The 20,259-nt window shown below is 37.0% G+C and overlaps 1 protein-coding gene across 1 annotated transcript in view; it reads right to left on the bottom strand.

The window, feature by feature from the left end:
- Window positions 1-350: 350 nt before the first annotated feature.
- Window positions 351-20,259, bottom strand: part of LOC145979561 (alpha-tocopherol transfer protein-like) — a 112,063-nt gene continuing 92,154 nt past the window's right edge. The window contains exons 6-7 of the mRNA XM_083112534.1: window positions 12,514-12,622; window positions 351-609 (exon numbers count right to left, since the gene is read on the bottom strand). Coding sequence (XP_082968660.1) covers window positions 458-609; window positions 12,514-12,622 — 261 coding nt within the window. The 3' untranslated portion in view covers window positions 351-457. The remainder of the gene's footprint in view (window positions 610-12,513; window positions 12,623-20,259) is intronic.

The raw sequence follows: 20,259 nt of genomic DNA, 5'->3' as shown, positions 1-20,259 counted from the left end.
TGTTGAGAAACACGTCATGAAAGACTTCCCGCATCGCCTCGAACAGTGCATCCAAGCAGAAGGAGGACATTTAGAGGACGTTATTTTCAAACTGCACTAATATCTGTATTGTTCATATTACACACTGTAGTAAATGTGTATATTTTAATTTCATAACCATGTGCAGTTACTACAAGCACTCACCGTCTTTCCGCTGTCATTTGAAGTTGGTAGATACAATATGCGCCACAAGGTATGATAAATGCTTCATGTTAAGTTTAAGGGAATAAATGAAAATAAATACAATTGGATTTGATTGATGCATATATTATTGGTTGAATACGTATTTACATTTACACTAATAATTAATATATATATATAAAAAATGTAGCGATATTCATGATTTGAGAAGATCGACAGTTAACATTGTTCTCATTGCTGCTAAACATCGTGGAAATAATTTAGTTCATCCACGTAGCTAGTCCACAGCGAGTTGCCTGAAGGAGCCCTCAATTCCCAGAATCTCACTGGCCTCTTTTGGTTTCCCTGGTCTTCTTGACTCATCTGATTTCTTCTTTCCCATCTCTGTTAGGAACTTTCTTCTTGATATGAGTTCCTTGTTCCAACGCTCTGCAAAGAATAAAGGGCATCTTACAAAATATGAAATGCTTCTGTACATGAAATACGAACTGAAGGCCGTAGTACACCTCACATGAGAATCGTGTATTAGTTCAATTGCAGTGTTCGATGCACACAGACTTATTCACAAGTGGCATGTGATTTGAAGCTAGTTTGAAAAATATCCAATTGTACACTTTGTTGTATTTATCGAATACTTGTTCGAATGCGGAATGCGTGTGCTTTAAAATGCTGTGGAAAGGGTAATGTAATGAGAACACAGTAATATGAGCTATGCCATTTCAAAATTTAAAAGTTTGATCGAAGAACTTATACGAGAGTTAAAACATAGCAAATCAGCACAGAGCATTTCTCATATAATTCGATACACACAAAATTGCCAAATATCTCCCCCCTCGAAAATAGACGCGTTATTATATTGCGTGAATGTATTACTAATCTTTATTAGTGCATTGGTTTACATTAACTGAAATAATGTCTGTCACACAATCAATTCTGCACGCTGCTTAAATTTGACGAGGGCATTGCTGGTTATTCTCTTTCTGAAGAACTTTTTAACTAAGTTGAAAAGTTCTAGTGTCTGTGAAATGAGTCTAGCCTCTACCAAGGAACATTAAGTAGACAAAGTATATTCGAAATATGGTGCTGATCATAGACACTTTACCTGCGGAAGAGATCGATAATAAGTGAACCACATTTTCTTCGCAACCATTACGTGGCAACATTGAAGAACTTTTCCTAAATATTAGAGAGAATTGAATTGAATAGACAACACTTGTCCGTTGAAGATTTCACCAACTGAACGCAGGCTTGAGCGGTCTGTCATGCCACTATGGCGTAAAACCAGGGTGTTATTTGTAGGGGGAATGGGGGGATTCCCCCTCTGGGTACTTGTGTCCCCCCTCTGCTTGATAAATTCAATCCATGGGGGAAATGATATATGGCATATAGTCATTATCTCATGCTGTCCCTAGACAGTCAGTAGAATTCCCCCACACTGAAAATTTCTTAAATACCACACTGTAAAACGTTGCTCGTGAGTGGCTCGTTCCCATCGACATGTGCCGCTTCTTGGTTCGTGTGAATTCTCCCTTACATCTGCAAGAGATTTTAGGAAAGCTTTAAATTCGCAGTGTTCTCAGAAAAACTTATGAAGAAACTATTTCGTATGCAGCACCTACATTTGATTGAAACCAAATCTGAAGTGGCCATGTATACAAAATTACTTATCATTCGTTTGAAAAAACAATAATAAAAATTACATGTTTGTATCAGTAAACGTCCATTGATTTCACCTATCAGCTGGACTAAAACGCAGCTATCACGCAAATAATGTGTTCTCTTCATTTGTAATATGCATAATAATATTATACATAGTAATAAAAATATTTACCTAGCTGGTAATATGTTGAGTTCATAATAAGTGAATAAATATGTGAAAATATGAAACGAGTACATAAGAAACCATAGTAGATATCATACGGGTCATTCTAAAAAAATAGATAGAAACCTTGTCCAGCAATCATAAAAATGTTTTTTTAAAAAGTTTACACATCTTTTTAGTAGAAGTAAATTAAGTCAATGGTTGTAAAATTCATCACCTTTATTTCGTCCAGGAACAATCTTTCCTCTTGTCAAAATTTTACGCAGAATATGTAGATTTTACGCTCCGTGGATGTAAATGATTTTAATAGGTTTTCCTTTATATAAGTTGAGCTTTAATATATTGCAATTGACTTCTAATCACTTTAGAACCTCCCATGAACATCACAAAATAATTGCATGAAAATCTTAGTTAAGTAAAATATGAAAATATAAAGTCCCAGGGGAAATTGTCCACTTCGAGGACACTGGCAAAAAGTTCCTAAAAAAATCCACAAAGTGCAACACTGTTCACCTCACATCAGGAAACTGGAGGGAATGGAAGCCATTGCGATTTCATGGAACAGTAGCATTGTATGAGATATTCTGATATCCAACCTTTGTGGAGATCACATGTATACTCTGTGGACAACCTTCTCAAGGTGAGAAATTTTGCAAATCATTAATTATGAATTCATTGATTAACATTATGTACAGAACTTATTTGAAAATGTATGTCTGCCTAATTTTTATTTCCATGGAGTAATACAAAAAAATAAAACATTTTGTTCCCTTCGTGGATGTCCACTCCGTGAACCGAGGTGGTTCTATCATTTGTTAAATCCTAATCAATAAAAATATTTCTAATTTTAGAGCCAGTTATCCTTTTCAAGTGAGTTGTTTTAGATTAGAAACAATGTATTTATTTTCTTGTTCACAAAATAAAATAGCCAATAAATAATAAGCAATATTTTTTTAAAAAAAAAATATAACCTGCCAAATTTGTGGTAGCTTAAAAAATTTTATAATGTGTTTCAAACTGAAAACTGTTTTATATTTTCTTAAGAAACTGAAATAAATTGATGGATAAGGGGAAAACTATATATTTAAATTTTCGATCGTAAAGTAGTTCTCTCATTTCCTTCCATGTGGATGCTATACTGGACTTTACAACATGCTCTCTTCCATTGTTTACACTTCACACTTTATGAATATGAACATTTATTCTTATAAGAAACGAATATAAACATTTTGTATGCCAACAATTGAAAGTCAAGTGGAGAGATACTGACGGCTGAAATCAATATATTTGTTTCTCAGTTCGCATCGGGTGTGGTCAACCCAAGACCATCTTCAATGATTCCACTGGAAAATGTTTGATCACTACAGCCCAGTCCTAGGATTGAGTGACTTCCACCTTTGACTTCCACCGGCGATGAAGAAGTGGTTGTTGGGAGGACGGCGCTTCCACACCAATGAGGAGGAGTTTTCAAATTCAAATTCAAATTCAAATTCTTTATTTACGTGGGCGAGGTTCAGCCTGAGGCTGTTCTGCCACCTAACCCGTGTCATCGATTACATTTAAATTTACATTTCTTATACATATGTTATTACAGTATTAATACAGTGTACAATAAACTGTATGATTTAGTTACAAAATCTATTGATAAAATAATTGTAATAAATGTATGAATAAAATGATACAAAAATTGTGAAAAGACAACTACATAAAAATAAAATAAAATGAATGAAAAATAAGTAAAAATAAAAACATGTAGACAAAATACATAACATAAACATACAAGTTACATCATAGTATTTGAACACAATCTCTGCTCTGCCAAAAGAAAATTCTTTACTTCATTTCGGAAAGATTCTATTTTAGATATGCTCGACATGGTCTTAGGTAGGGCACTCCATATTTTTGCAGCAGAATATGAAAACGACGACTGATATGCCTGTGTGTTGCAGAGTGGAAGGTTAAATTTGAAATTATTTCTTGTATGGTGGCTGTGAATACTGGTGCGAGGGATCAACATGTCTGCCAGATACGACGGCTTGCCAGATGTAATAATTTTATGTATAAGGCAATATGTATGCAGTAGCCGCCTACGGTACATATTGAGGATATTCTTATTATTTATGGAAGGTAAAATATGTTCACGTCTCGGGATGCAAAATATGAACCGCATGCACGCATTTTGGCATTTTTGAATCTTTGCTTGTAAAGTTTTATTTATTCTACCAGAGTACACTACGTCACAATAGTCGAGAAATGGATATATAAGTGTTTCAACTAATCGCTGCTTGATTTCTGAAGATAATAGTTTGTTAAATTTAAACAAGAATCTAAGTGTTCCAAATGATTTATTGATTTGGCGGCTAATATGCTCATTCCATGATAGACGAGTGTCAAATATCAGTCCAAGACTTTTAACTACTTGAGCTCTAGGTATGACATCATCATTTATTGTAATTGTTGTATTAGTGTGCTCGACCGAACCAATAGCATTTCGAGTTCCAATAAATGTATAACATGACTTATTAGCATTAATTTTAAGGCCATTTGCATCACACCATGTTTTTATCGCACCCAAATCATTACTTATGTATTTAATACTTCTAGCAATTTCTGTTGGATTGAATGATTTGGTTAGTTGAGTGTCATCAGCATATGAATGTACGTTACAGTATTTGACAACTGAGGGTAGGTCTGCAATATAAATCGTAAACAATAAGGGACCTAGTATAGATCCTTGTGGAACACCAGATGAAATATATAATTTATTAGATAATAAAGTAGGCGACAGTTTTACACGTTGATTTCGGTTACTTAGATATGAAAAATACCAGTTAAGGGTAGATTGTGAAAAACTGTAATATTTCAGTTTACTGAGCAGTAATTTATGTTGTACCGTATCAAATGCTTTGGACAGGTCCAATAATATTAATGCAGTGAGGAATTTCTTATCCATAGCCTGGAGGATGTCATTTGTGACTTTCAGCAAAGCCGTAGCAGTGCTGTGTGCCGGCCGAAATCCTGACTGTGAGGGTGGAAGAATATTGTTTTGGGCAATGAAGCTAAATGTCTGTTTATAGATTATTTTTTCTAGTAGTTTTGAACACACAGGCAGAACACTAATAGGTCGAAGGTCGTTTACATTAGTTGGTCGGGTCGTCTTAGGGAGTGGTGTTATCAAAGCTTCTTTCCATTTCCTGGGAAATACGGATTTCTCGAGCGAAAAGTTAATAATATGTGTGATAATAGGCAAAATAAAAGGTAGCGATAACTTCAGCATTTTAGTTGATATTCCATCTGCACCAATAGCAGTAGACTTGATTTCGTACAAACATTTTCTTACAGTATAGCCATCCACTTTTTCAAAAGCAAATTCGGGAAGCATATTATTAAACTTTTGGTTACTAAATTTTAAACATTCTTGAGATATCAGACGTTGGTCGATATTTAGACTATCAATTGAATTAATAAAGTGTTCATTTATCTCGTTCGCATTGTCAAACGTGGAGGGGAGATCATTTTTATTTGAGCCAATGCCTACAGATTTCAGCTGCTTCCATAAATGCTTTGGTTGTCTTGGTGTTTTATTGATGTTATGCTCAAAATAACACTTTTTTTCTTGCCGAATAACGGATGTCGTGAAATTTCTCAATTCTTTGTATTCTTTCCATGCAGATTCAGTTCCGATTCGCTTGAATTTACGAAACGCATTGTCCCTTAGTTTCATCAACAGCTTCACATTCGATGTAATCCACGGCATACGTTTGTTACGAACTCGTGTTTTACGGACTGGCGCGTGCTTGTCAAAGAGATCAAGTAAGTTGACATTGAAATACTCTACTTTCATATTCAAGTTATCGGTGTTATATATTTTTCCCCAGTTAATTTTTTCTGCATCCTTCACGAATTTATCATAATCAATATCACCGTATTTTCTGTGGTATATAATTCTGTTCACGCTTTCTGGTTTGGTATACGCAAGTACAACGTGGGTCATTCTATGATCGCTATTGCTGACTGGCTCACCGACACCATGTTGGATTACATTTTGCATGTTGCTGACAAACGTCAGATCAATTAATGACTTAGTCGTGGAGGTTATTCTGGTCGGTTTATTGATTATTTGCGTTAATTGAAATTGATTAAACAAATTTTGAATGTAAACGACGTCAGCACAGTCTGGATGTAAGAAATTAATGTTAAAATCTCCAGCTATAACAAGGTCATTAACTAAGGGATACATTTCGGTCAATATATCTTCTAAAATTGACAACTGTGTATATGGAATACGCTTAGGCCTGTATACGGCACAAATACCGAGACGTTCCTTTTTTATTTCAACCGTAGCTGCAAGGTACTCAACGTCAAACTCTCCTTCGATTTCGAAAGACAACGGATGCAGTTTTAGTCCCTCCCGTGCGTATATGCAGACACCCCCACCCATGCTGTAATGGCGATCAGAGCGTATTAAGTCATAACCTGGAATTTTCAATGCATTATCCGTTATATTGCAAGTTAACCACGTTTCTGTTATGACAAGAATGTCAATCTGTTTCTCTGTAATTTCGATGCATATTTCCTGAAGTTTGGGGAATAATGACCTCACGTTTACATTTGCTATTTTGAGACCCAGGGAGCAGCCGGTTCTTTTGTCATCGGCGAGAGGGCGACGGAGGACATGCCCTAGAGCAGTGGAGTTCATTTCAAGGGGGGTGGTAGGTTCTGTTAGAGGCATAACGGTAGAAGTAACTTCTGGAGGGTTGCAGAGCAGAGAGAGGTTGCAAACTCACTACATTTATCCGCAGATGCATAAAGGTTACAAATACAATTACAAATAAAAGTTTTCTGCTTTTTACGGTACTTTTGATCATTAGAAACTTATGAATATGTTTTTTTGATTTACTAACAATTAAACTTTGCTTATGTACAAGAACGTATCTCACATTTACGAAACTAAACTGTAAAATTATGCAGTTGCGATTAAAATATTGAAAGTAGTAAACAATAATAAAAGAAGCAAAACACGTATATATCAAAGAAAAGAGGAACTCAAACATTTAGAAGCTACAACTTAAGACTAAATGTGTTCCCGATAAATAAAAATTATAAGAGTAATGTGAAATTTAAATGTTATGTTATGAAAGGTAAAAGAGATTTAAAAAAATGATAAAGTACAGATCACTCATATCTTCCCGGTAAGCGTTCAAAGTTCATCTAATTGCTTTCTGCAAGTGATGAAGTGCTTCACGTTTCCAATGTTTATCACGATATTCCCATCTTGGGTCCAACAGTTCTTGTAATGGTATTTGCTCGTAGCCAGTTTCAGAAGCTCGAGACGTGCGCGGCAGAGATCTTCTGTGATGGTGATATTAGAACCCTTCAGTTTCCTTTTATTTCGAAACACACTTGCTCTCGCACGGTAACTAGTAAATTTAACAAGAATGGCTCTTGGCTTACCTCCGTTCTTCTGTCCTCCTACCCTGTGGCTTCTGCAAATATCACCATGCTGGATTTTGATGCCCAGTTGCTCTTCAAACAAGGCGGTTGCTTTGTTATCGGTATTCTCGTTGGAAGTTTCGGGAATACCGAATATCCGGATGGAGTTCCTCCTCTGGTACTGCTCTAAGTCGTCCAATTTGTCCCTGAGCCCTCGGAGTTGCTCATCCTTCTTCTTCAGTTCATCCTTCATGCTGTGCATTTCTTCAACGTTAAAGTTTAGTGTTTCCTCCAGACTTTGAAGCACTGATTTTGTCACTGCCTCGACTATCGAGTCCACCATAATTTTCATCATTTCAGGTGCCTGCACAGCAATCTTCACTTCTTCACAAACACGTTTCACAAATTCTACGTTGTTGAAGTTGGAAACACTGCTTACGCTGTTCGGTGATCCCTGGTTCTTTCCAGATTTCTTCGGTGCCATACTGAACGGTGAATTAGAAAATAGTACAATACAAGGCACAAAGTAATAAACCGAAGGCGTGTTATTTGCAAATGCACTTCTCAGATATTAATCTCACCTTACAATAGTAGTTTGACCATTAGAATGTTAATTTACTGCAGTTGTTTACGTTATTTCGGGAGCACAAACGTTCAGGACACCGTGCAGACCTGCCTCAACAGACAGGCGGCACCTTTTTTTTTTTTTTTGCAGAGGGTATTGGAAAGCTGGTGCATCGGTACGATAAATGTCTGAATCTTCTTGGTGATTACGTTGAAAAGTAGATTATACGTGTATGTAACTTTTGTCAATAAAACCATTTTGCTATTCACTGTTGTTTTGATTTCATGCCCTATCGGAGGTTGAAAAAAATTAAGCCCTCGTATATAAGTGTATAGTTTGGTGAAGTCATCAAAGACTACATAATGAAATGTTTTAAAAAATGAGGTTCTACAAAGAAGAAAGCTGCTATGCTGCAAGTAATAACACGAAAACCATAAGAAAGTTAGATCTTTCACTTGGAAGAAAACTTTTATGATCAAGAAGAAATAAAGTTCAAGTCTAATTTTCACCAAAAAATTCACGGAAAATAGTCCAGGCAAATTAGAAAAAAGAATGGAAAAAATTCAAACAGAGATAAAAATTGGTAGATATCACCAGTATGGTATTTCAAACAACATACTAAAAGTCCCCGACAATCCGAGTTGTGCACTGTCCACCATATTGGAAAATGGCGGATGAACTGTGACGTTTGATCGTAATTGCTTGATTAACTAAAAATGGTGAAGGCTGAGCCGAAAATGTGTTCAGACATAAATTAAAGAAAATAAAATTTCAAATAAATATAATAAGATAAATGTTTGTGATTTAACCAACCATTTCACTGTTAATAATATATGTAATTTCTTTACAGGTGCTGCCCGTTGTGGAACTTGGAAGTAATGTATGTGATCATCGGAAAACAAACTGAATAACCTTTTCGGCAAGGCAACAATGGATATAACCCAATATTGTATTATTTGTGAACAAACGTTGAGTGAAAGCGACACTGTGGTTGTGATAAAAGGCTTAAATGCTATAAAGAGCAGCAGTGTACGTCGAATAGATGGAATATTTGAGAAATTGGAAAAGGAGACGAATGTGAGGTTACATAGTAAGTGCCGTAAAGACTATACTCGTGAGAGTAGTATTACTGCTGCAAGCAATCGTTCGCAACAAAATTCAATACTCCTTCGATCAGCAGTACATATATTTGACTTCAAATGTGATTGCTTGTTTTGCAGTGAAGTTTGTGATTTTCAAGCAGAAACGAAAAAAATGTGAACAGACGAGTTAAAATATTTGAAGTTCGATCCTTAACATTCAAGGATCAAATCATTGAAGCTGCTGCCATCAAGAGAAATGATGATTGGGGAAGGACAGTGCTTGATCGAATTCGTACCGTTATTGATCTATGTAGTTGCAGTTGAGGCTAGGTATCACCATCCTTGTTTTACTAAATTTTACACATCCTCACCTACATCGGGAAAACGTGGTAGGCCTGAAGATGAGTGTATTTCTATAGCATTTCTGCAGTTATGTTGCTACCTTGATAATGATAACGACGAGTGTCAGTACTCGATGAATCAACTTATGACGAAGATGAAGGAATATCTTCCACAAGATACTGATGTCTCAGAAAAAAACTCTTAGGATACGCCTATGTGATCACTATGGAGAAGACATGATAATAACAACACGTAAAGGGCAAACCACTACAGTATGTTTCCATGATACAGGATATAAAATATTATCCAAAAGTTGGTGCACACAGAAAGAAGAAGATCCAAAGAACGAAAGACTTAGAATTGTTAGAACTGCTGCCGCAATAATTCGGGAATAATACGATCTGAAACATATGCTTAAGATATGTATCCAAATCCACATTAATGCTTGAAGACAGCTGATGATATGGTTCCAGAGACATTAAGGGTCTTTACAGAGGGTGTGATTATGAAACGAATAAAAGGAAATGAAGACTCCATCAAAAGAAAATGTGCGTGTATTGAGCATGCTATTATATCAGCAGTAACACCACGGTCATTCAATTCAATGGTTCAGATTGGACTTGCAGTTCATCCACATAGATATTTTGGTTCAAGAAATATTATTGATATGTTATCAAGCATGATTTTATGTGCATCCTACAATGAAGCCGTATTGTATCTTAGTTCTGCAATGTTAAGTGATGAAGAAATTGTTGTTGACAAGGAATCATTGAATCAGTTTGTTTTTGATAATGCAGACGTCAATGTTCGGACCTTGGACGGACTAGGAACTTTCCACAATACGGGGAGCATTATGTGCACTACTCCTGCAAGTTCATCACAGAAAATAAATTGTTCGATTGAAGAAGCAACCACCAGAATGTTACCTTGCCAAATTTAGTAATGTTCCATTACGCACATACGTTGTGCCTGCTGTCCGTGGCCTGGAGAAAATCAAGATGAAAGAAATTGAATACACCAAACAGGTAGCACCATCAGTGCATGTTGCATCACTTCTTGATTTTGTATAGATGTGTGGAAATCACCTTACCTTGTCACCAAGTCCAAGTTGGAGTATTTATATGGAGCTTGCCACTGAAGGTAGCAATGAATATCACATTTCTGAAGTAAGTATATTACCATTTATAACGCTGTTGCCGACAAGTCCAGATGCCATATACTCATCCCTTATGTTCGCAGTTGAAGAATGCATGAAACATGGTCAAAGTATATGTATTGTTACTTTCGACAAACCTCTATATCTGAAAGCCTCTGAAATTGTTGTGGCTTCTGTAGACAACGGAGATGTGTCGTCAGTTGTCCTTCGTCTAGGTGGATTCCACATGCTTATGTCGTACATGGGAGCGATAGGATACATGATGAGGGGAAGCGGATTGGAAGAAGCTTGGTCAGTAATATATATTATTCGTTACAAGTCGCGAAACAAAAGTGTAAAACTTCAATCAACACCAGGAAAATTTGATTACAAAATAATGGGAAAAGTTTCCACAGAGTTAAATTTATTTTTTACATTATTGGATTATATTGGTTAAATTTATTTTTAACATTATTAGATAGGTTGGTTAAATCACAAAAATTTATCTTCTTACAGTTATTGGAAATTTTATTTTCTTTAATTTATGTCTGAACACATTTTCGGTTCAACCTTCACCATTTTTAGTTAATAAAGCAATTATGATCAAACGTCACCGTTCATCCGCCATTTTCCAATATGGCGGACAGTGCACAACTCGGATTGTCGGGGACTTTTAGTATGTTGTTTGAAATACCATACTGGTGATATCTACCAATTTTTATCTCTGTTGGAATTTTTTCCATTCTTTGATGACATTTTGCCTACTTTTACTGGACTAAAAGTGTTTGGTTGCTTAAAAGAGAAATAGCACAGAAATCCATTCCATGGACTTCAAAATTCACTCTATGGAGATGAAATTTCTCTTCATAGACAATTATCTCCACTCTGTGGACAGCCGAATTTACAGTTTTTCTATTTTAACTAGGAGCAAATGATCTTAGCCAAGGTTAGCATTTGATTAAGTTCTTTAACCCTTAAACGACCGCCCGTCACCTATAGGTGACAGCCGGTATTTACGTCAACGACCGTCTGTAACCTATACGTGACGATACTTTTGCGTGTAGTATCTGACTTTTGGGACATACTGTGACTGTTTTTGTTCGGATATACATATCTTTTAGTTCTGCATAAGTCTTGAGGTATGTGTGAGAAACAACCAGTAAGGTTTAATTTCATTTGGGTTATATTGGGGGTGGAGCAGCCTTCCGAAAATCTCGTTACATTTTTTTTTAATATTATCGTTATTTTCTCACTTGTAGGATTTGTAACGGCACCTTACCAAGGGAGCGAACGCACTAAAATAATAATTTTGCACATTTACGTCGCGGCGTCGCCGCATGGGGCCCGCCGAAATTCAAATTTCGTAAAAAAAAAAAAAAGTTTTTCTTCTTCTTCTTCTTCTACCCGATAACGGAGAATTTTATTTTTATATCACAGGCCTATAGTCACATCTATACTGAACAAAACGAGGTATAATTTGTAACTCCAGCTTTCTTAGTTCCAGAGATATACAATTTTATATAAAAGCATGCGGAAATTTAAAATTCCCGCTGAAAATGTACCTGTCCTTCGTGCGTTTACCGGCAAAACACGCTCGGTCGTCAAAGGGTTAAGAACACATTATTTCATTATTTTGCAAATTTCTGACAATTTTAATTTTTTTGTGAAATCATCTCCCCTTTTATACCCCTTTCCTGAGAATGAGCCAGCCATACACGCCTAAACATGATTACAGCTATCATTTATTTTAACTTTTCGAAAAATGTGAAATGACGATGATCTTTGAAGATTACAGTATACTTCCTTGGTTTAAAGTATCTGTGTTTACGAATTGTTAATTTCATTCGCAAAAAATATATATGTATATATACACATATATTAATTTTTTATTTCACATTTTTTAAAATTCCATAGTTGTGCAAACGATGCTCAATATTCCTTTACGAGAGCTTACCATTGATTTCAAAACTTGGACCAGCGGATCCACCATATTCCTTAGGAAGCATTTTTTGTGGAATCACTTTGTACATCTCCTCGACATTACTCTCCACTAGTAACTCAACCTGCAAATAAAAATAATCCATAATGAATTATTTAAAGAAATAGAAACAAAACGGGAGCTAATTATAAATAATACAGAGTGTTTTCCTGACCATGCTTTGTACTATCAAGAATAATGAAGAGAATATTATCAGGGACCTGAAGTAAATGACTCCTGTCCATAAACTCTATTAATTACACTGTTCACACATTTTATTCCAGAAATGAAAGTACCCATTCTTTACTACTCCGAGGATGCTGAACACGGAAATGACATTACGAAAGTTCGATTGGCCCTCGTTTTGGTGTAACAGAGTGGAGTAGGTTGGCGAGAGGGGGTCCACATTAAAGCGACTCAGATTAACTCGAGTATATATTGCAATACTGCTGACGGTCTGGCATGTCTTATTCCACCATATCAAGCCATCCTTTGCTGTTCCAGATCCACCTCAAAATTGGCCTGCAGTATACATTCAGTTGTGCAGTGTTTCCAGAGTATTGTTATATTTTGTATATGCAATATATTCAATGACGTGGCAACACTGGTGGCTGTTTAGCAACGTAGCATCCCAACAACAGCACTCCGTTTCGACATGTCATGTATCCAGGGAAGTATTTCACCACCTTTGGCTGCTATCGAATCTCACAAGATAACTAACTCTCTGGCCTTCTTAAACCCGAAGGTTTATGGCTGCAGCAATACAAACCTTCCATCTGTCCCTATCCTGGGAAAGATTAATCCAATATTTTCCATCCATTACCAATTTCCTTTAGGCCAATCTCAACGTTATCCCTCCATCTTCGTCTTTGCCTTCCTATAGGTCTGTTACCAAAAGGTTTCCAAATAAGAATCCCGTAAATCACAGGCCGAATTAAATAACCTAATCAGAGACTTTGAACGTTCCTAAAATAAAGACAATTTTTTGGCCTTATGGCTGCAACAATGGAATCACCTGGTGGATGACAAAATGGGGCCTGACTGTATGCCATGACAAAGGAGGGTCTCCCCATGGCGCAGTGGTAGCGTCATTGCCTTGTAATCAAGGGGTCCCGGGTTCGATACCCGGTGGAGTCACAAGTGGTTCGGATCCCACTTTAAACTGTAGGTCCAGTCCCGATTAGCCTTACTGTGCATAAAGTGGACTTAAAACACCAACTCAAACCAAACCAAAGCCATGACAAAGGCTTCTTTGCATAGACTGAGGAATGTTCTAACTTCAATTCCTGTTGTCATGTTTTTGACATTAAGGAAACTTATGAAAACATGAAAGTCATTCTTCGGTGACGGCGAGTGAACTGCACGGAATACATTTCGACAAGTGTGTCATAGTTTTGTGGGGAATAGGAGAGCAGAGAACTATGAACAACTCGTGGAGAATATTCTGAAATATTACGAGTAGACTGGGTGGGATGGGAATTCAACATAGTGTTACTTAATTACTTTTTCTTCTAAGTTCTTTGCTGTCCAAGGGATCTATTTCAGTAAAGAAAGGCTACTGTCTTCTACACAACTGAAAAACATTATTGTCGAAGATTCAGTAACCATTTAACCGAAGGAGCCCCTCTCATGTATGTTTTTACGCGAAAAGATCAAAATTTCAATTGTTTTAATTCTTCACAGATATCTCGGGGAGACGGAGAAGAGGCAAGTGCCTCCCTTTGCCCCCATTTTCTTGCGCTTTTAATGTATTTATCAAGTTATGTCCATATTGCTTATGATTAATTGTTACGTAACATGAATTAAGCTTATCTTGAAAATAAGAGCTAATGTGTTGCTTATGGATAATATGAATAAAGCCGTAAATTCAAATTAAGAGCCAATCGTAGAAAATGAAGTGCATATTCGTGTTCAGAAGGTCAATTTCAGTAAGTAATTTCCTTTCTGTAACAGAAAAAAGTGAAAATTTGTAGAACAGTGTTATGGAAAGTAGTTGTTTCGACCACATATTTATTTTTTTATTCCCAAGTACGTAATTCAATAATACAACATATAAAACGATAAATGTGAACGCAATACTATTCTTCACATTATGATGTCAATTTTGCTATGTTGCAGTTCTGTAATTATGTTGAATGATTTATTGATTAACCTGTAAGTTTCCTTATGGTTATTCGGAGATGCTTGTTGTTTATTACAGAATATGATGCAATCTGACTGACACGTGTGGTTTCTGTAGTGTAATTGAAGGAATGTTTGCAAGATAAAAATGTTTTCTCTTTTAATTGCGTGTTTTCTTTTTAAGTATAAATTATATGGAGCGGGTATCAGTGAACGTATTTCTTGTTGATGACTGACAGGTAATGTGGATTCTTAATATATTTCATCCAATGTGTTAAGATTCCTATCATGCCTGAGGTGAGCACTGATAATGCAATGCAACGGTTTAATCCTAGAACACTAGTGTACGTAAAATTTACGTGTTGTGTGCCCTTAATTCCCTTCCCTATCTTCCACCCCTCACCACCTAGCAGTGCCTCAAGCAGTCTGTCGGACGTAAGGCAGCACTGTGATAAGGAGGGTTCAAGCGCTGATCGTCTTGATTCGGTTTGTATGTTGTGCACTGTACGCCAATTTTACGTAGCTCTAGTAAAATGACAAAAATCTTTCACGTAATTTTGACATTTGTATATTTGATTTGGATAGTTACATTTTGGAAACAAAAGTTCAAAACCATGCACAATTTTCTTGTAAGACTTCAAAATTACATTCGTTCCTTATTTACAGCTTTATGAATATTATTATTGTTTGTTTTTCATTGTTTGAATTTTTTGCATTCATTCTTAATGTACGTACAGGATTGTCAAACATGACATTCTCTTAAAATATTCTATATTTAATAAAACCAAGTTTATACATTTTAAAATGAAAAATAGAACTCCAATATAAGGAAAATAAACAAAATAATGTTCACAAAGAATCGTCATTTTGTTTTCATGATGTAGAGGTTGTCTTGAAAATAGATTCCTTCATGTACGTAAAATTTACGTAGAGTTAGTTACACTGTAATATTGGAACACGCTAGTGCTCTAGGGTAAAAAAGAAGTTTTCACTTGCTTTGAGCGTTTTCTTTTTCATTGTCAAAACTCAGTACACGGTTGAAGAATTAAGATAGATGTCTGCTTTGTAAAGCTAATCTAGGGAGAAGAGTCTAATCTCTGAAAAATTTGGAAACAGTAACATTGAAAGTTGAGAGGGAAAAAGGAAGCTAATCAACGCGTAGAACAAAAAAAATAAGGATGGAAGATAAAGAGATAAAAAGAGGAAAATATATAAATATATGGAAAGAACAACAATGAATAAGGAAAATGACAAAGCCGCGAAAGAGATCTACGAATGGCAAGTATGAAGGATGGAGACAATTTCTATACAAATTGGTTTTAGAAATCCTTTGTCATGCTTTCTGAATTCACTGGGGAGATTAATACCTCTCTCGCTCAGAGGTGTGTAAAAGAACTGATAACGTACCTGGATGTCACTATGGTATATACATTGAAGATATTGCTCTCTCTCTCTCTCTCTCATGGATGAAAACGCTAAAGCAATGTTTGCTGTTAATAAGGCCTTCGAACAATTTTGTGCTGCCTTCAGAAAGCAACATGCCTCTGCTAAGGTCAAATAAAGGGAAGTACAGACGCTGAGGAACAATAAATATTCCAGGAGCTGTGGAATGGCACTTGAAATATATTGCTGGAAAACATATGGGTTACATTGTAATCTTGTGGATAGTGCGGACCACTCCAAAGTGTTGAACTTGGTTATATGTCAACTTCTTCATCGAGTGCGTCGCCAGCTGGTACTTTTACCAGAGTCTTAGGAAGACATGAAGCCTTGGAACAACTGGAAGGTTGGAGAGCATAAAATCGCAAAATCGAGGAAATTTGCTACAGACGAACAAAGGCAATTGACGTAACCCGGAAATGCGACAAATTTCGATGAGGCGCTTAAAGGAAATGGAGGAGATGCTAAATTGAACCTTAATAGGAAAACGCCCGTCATTCAGGGGGAGAAAATAGAGGTTGGTTCTCATAAAAAATGCACTATAAAGGCTTACAGAGGTCTTCCGGCAAAGAAAGAACATCAGTTAAAGAAAGATGTCGCATAGGAAATAATAATTTTTCTCCACATTACAACAACAATAATTGAACTAAATACAATTGGAAGTGTGTTGGCACAAATAACGTCTCACGGAGTTCTCTTGTATGTACACTTTATTTACACATAGGTGAGACCGGGTCAGCGTGATCTCCATAAGCTTTGACCCTTCCTACAGAACACTGTACGGCGACGAATACATTGAAACTTAACACAATTCATACCACAACATTTGTTTTTACATTGATATACGTATGTTTCAAGTTATTTCATTGTGTATTTAAGAAGTAATTTGGCAAAAAGTAAGGTAAGCAAAGTGATCCCTTTTCAAAATGTTATTATCAAATACAATTTTAAGTATAGAATTAATAAATGTTATTAATAAAAAGTAAATGTATTAAAAGTAAGTTACGAACACGTTGAAGAGAACAAGTGTCATTCATAGGAGAAAATATGAAACAGGTTCATATGAAAAAAATAAAAACAACGAAAAATTTGTTTTAACGAAATACAAGTTGGTAATTTAAAAGTGTACTTAGCCTAATTTTCGAGGCAAAAGTCACAAGTGTAAGAACTATCATCTTCCTCCACATATTTCGTGTGTCCATTGTTTGCATCCATTGCACTTGATCCATCCTTCCTTTTCAGGGATCGCTTTGCCCCACACCAGTGTTGATATCAACAGCCAGTCTCACGGTTAAAGAACACTCCGAGAACAAAAGTATTCAAATGTGTATAGCGTCCATATTTTGCCCTCTCACAACAATCTTCAACCAGCAGACTCGGTCAATAACTCAATTACCAATACACGATATTGTAAACTGCTTACCTTAGTTCAGACGTGCCAAAAACATTTTTTTTGTCGCCACTTGTTGTTCACAGCCCACGTTCCGCAACACTCATCGGCTACAACACACTCACGATGGCTGCTCTGCAGTTGACATGTTTCCTGCCTGGAAGCAGCACCGTAAAGTACATTTTCTTCGAGGAATTACTTTGCCCCAGGGGATCGCTATGCCCCGGTCTCCCTACCCCCCTACTCCGTATATACATTTATCCATTACAGATCCCTGTAGCGTCGTCGCCTTGTAATCAAGGGGTCCCGGGTTCGATACCCAGTGGAAGCACAAGTGGTTCGGATCCCACTATAAACTGTAGGTCCAGTCCCAATTAGCCTTACTGTGCATAAAGTGGACTTAAAACAACAAATCAACCAACCAACCATTACAGATCCAATAGCACATGCTCTAAGTTGCGTTTTGCCCCATCACACAGAGAATTACACTTATCAAGACTTCACTCTACAAGCGCACTATTTAGCATAGCGCTAATCCGCCCCCGCAGATTTTCACGCAGAGGCTCCTGTGTGTCTCGATGCATCCATAAAACTGTCTTAATCCTTTGAGGGACGGCCACTTTCTGATCTGAAACCCTGAGAATCTGTGTCTGAGGATATGAGAATATCAAACGCTGTAACAAGTCGGAATCCGGTATTTATACCTCCGACAAACGACCCACCCCCAACCACGGGGGCAAGGCCCTACTGTTACCTTTCAAACATGGAAGCCGTTGAGAGAAAACAACCGTTAGCTTCCCCGGCTACTGGGCAAAAGTCAACCTAGGCACGAGCATTTACAAACATTCAAACTTTTATACGTATACTTTCAATTTTGATTCGGATAAAATCCGGATTTCGGAGGGCATTTGTGATCAGTGTTGTTGCAGTAGTATTGCACCGCTGCGTTGCCAGATGTTACAAAATTTACAAAATGAAAAGTCAAAAATTTCAAACAGTGGAATCATTATCCTGTAGGGTTTTTATGCTCTATTTACTGACGGCATTATATAACCTGTCATAAATTCATGTGATCTGAATTTTTCATAATTATGCAAAACACCATTAAGCCTTGTTTCCATGATTATGAAAAACTAAATATGCTGACCAAGGCAGTAATTTATTTTATTAAAAACATAAACTAAACGTAACGTTTCAACCTTCTAGCAAGGTCTTCATCAGACTCTGTATCAAATATAAAACTAACAAGAAACACAAAAAGGGCATTATATATACACACAAACATTACTCCCTCCAGACTATTAGAAAGTTGTTAGGAACTTCTAGCAGGTTGCTATCATTTGCCAACTGTACTTTCACCTAAAAGGCTAAACATAGTCTGGACGGAGTAATGTTTGTGTGTATATACGAGGGGGTATCGTAAAGTTTTGACAATCACCATGAAGTTTTTTAGCTATAAGCGTCAATTTTTGTCAGTAAACTTACGAAACCCTATGTAGCTAATGGTGCAAAAACCAAGTGATTGTGTTTTTTTGTTTTTTCAGAAATCGCATGAGTGTGAGATGGATAAAATTGAAGCCCAAAGTGTGATAAAGTTCCTGCATTTGAAGGGGAATAATGCCCGGCAGATCCATGATGAAATGAAAGCTGTCTATCGTGATGACTGCCCATCATATGAGAATATTGCAAGGTGGAAAAGGAATTTCCAAACTGGACACATGTCACTGACAGACGAGCCAAGAAGTGGGAGACCGTCATGCACAGACGATGCTGTCAATGTGAAGAAAGTGGAGTGTCTTATTCTCGAAGATCGACGTGCAACCATCCAAACAATAATGAACGAAACGGGGTTTAGTTATGGTAGTGTGTCAAAAATAATTCACGAATAATTGCACATGACAAAGGGGTCTGCGCGCTGGGTTCCACGCTTGCTGACTCCTTTTCAAAAACACACACGGTGCGAACTTACGAGGCGGATGTTGACCCTTTTGGAGCAGGATGAAGATGATTTCTTTGGTCGTCTGGTAACCATGGACGAATGTTGGGTCTACCAGTACGATCCAGAAACCAAAACCATGAGCAAGGATTGGAATCACTCCCATTCCCCCCACCCAAGAAGGCAAAGGTGCAGAAGTCGGCAGGGAAGGTTATGCTCTCAGTTTTCTGGTATTGTCGCGGGGTCGTATTCACGGACTACCTTGCGAAGGGTCAGACCATCACTGGCGACTACTACTGCACACTTCTGGACAAGTTGCGACGTGCTCTGAAAGAAAAACGCTCAATTAAGGCGTTCGTCTTCTGGCCGATAATGCACCCACTCAATCTTCGCAAGTTGCGATCGAGAAGGCAAGGCAATGTGGCTATGAAATCTTGCCGCATCCACCATATTCTCCCGATCTTGGACCAAGTGACTTTTTCTTATTCCCTGAAATGAAAAAAACCGCTGCGGGGTCGGCGATTTGACACCAAAGATGGCGTCATTATGGAGGTTGAGCAATGGTTTTCGTCGCAATCCAGGGAGTTCTACAACCAGGGCCTTCGGAAGGTCAAGAAACGATGGGAGAAATGTGTGGCTATGGATGGTTACTATGTAGAGAAGTCCTAAGTCCCTCAATATAAAACACCAATTGTAGCTAGCTTAGAACAGGGTGATTGTCAAAACTTTACGATATCCCCTCGTATATTGCCCTTTTTGTGTATCTTGTTACTTTTGTACTTGACACAGAGTCTGATGAAGACCTTTCTAGAAGTTTGAAACGTTACGTTTAGTT

This window comes from Lepisma saccharinum, chromosome 26 (genome assembly GCF_977018435.1).
Source record: "Lepisma saccharinum chromosome 26, izLepSacc3.1, whole genome shotgun sequence".
Taxonomy (NCBI): domain Eukaryota; kingdom Metazoa; phylum Arthropoda; class Insecta; order Zygentoma; family Lepismatidae; genus Lepisma; species Lepisma saccharinum.
The sequence above is the reverse complement of the archived record's forward strand: the minus strand, read 5'-3'. Positions and strand labels throughout refer to the sequence as shown.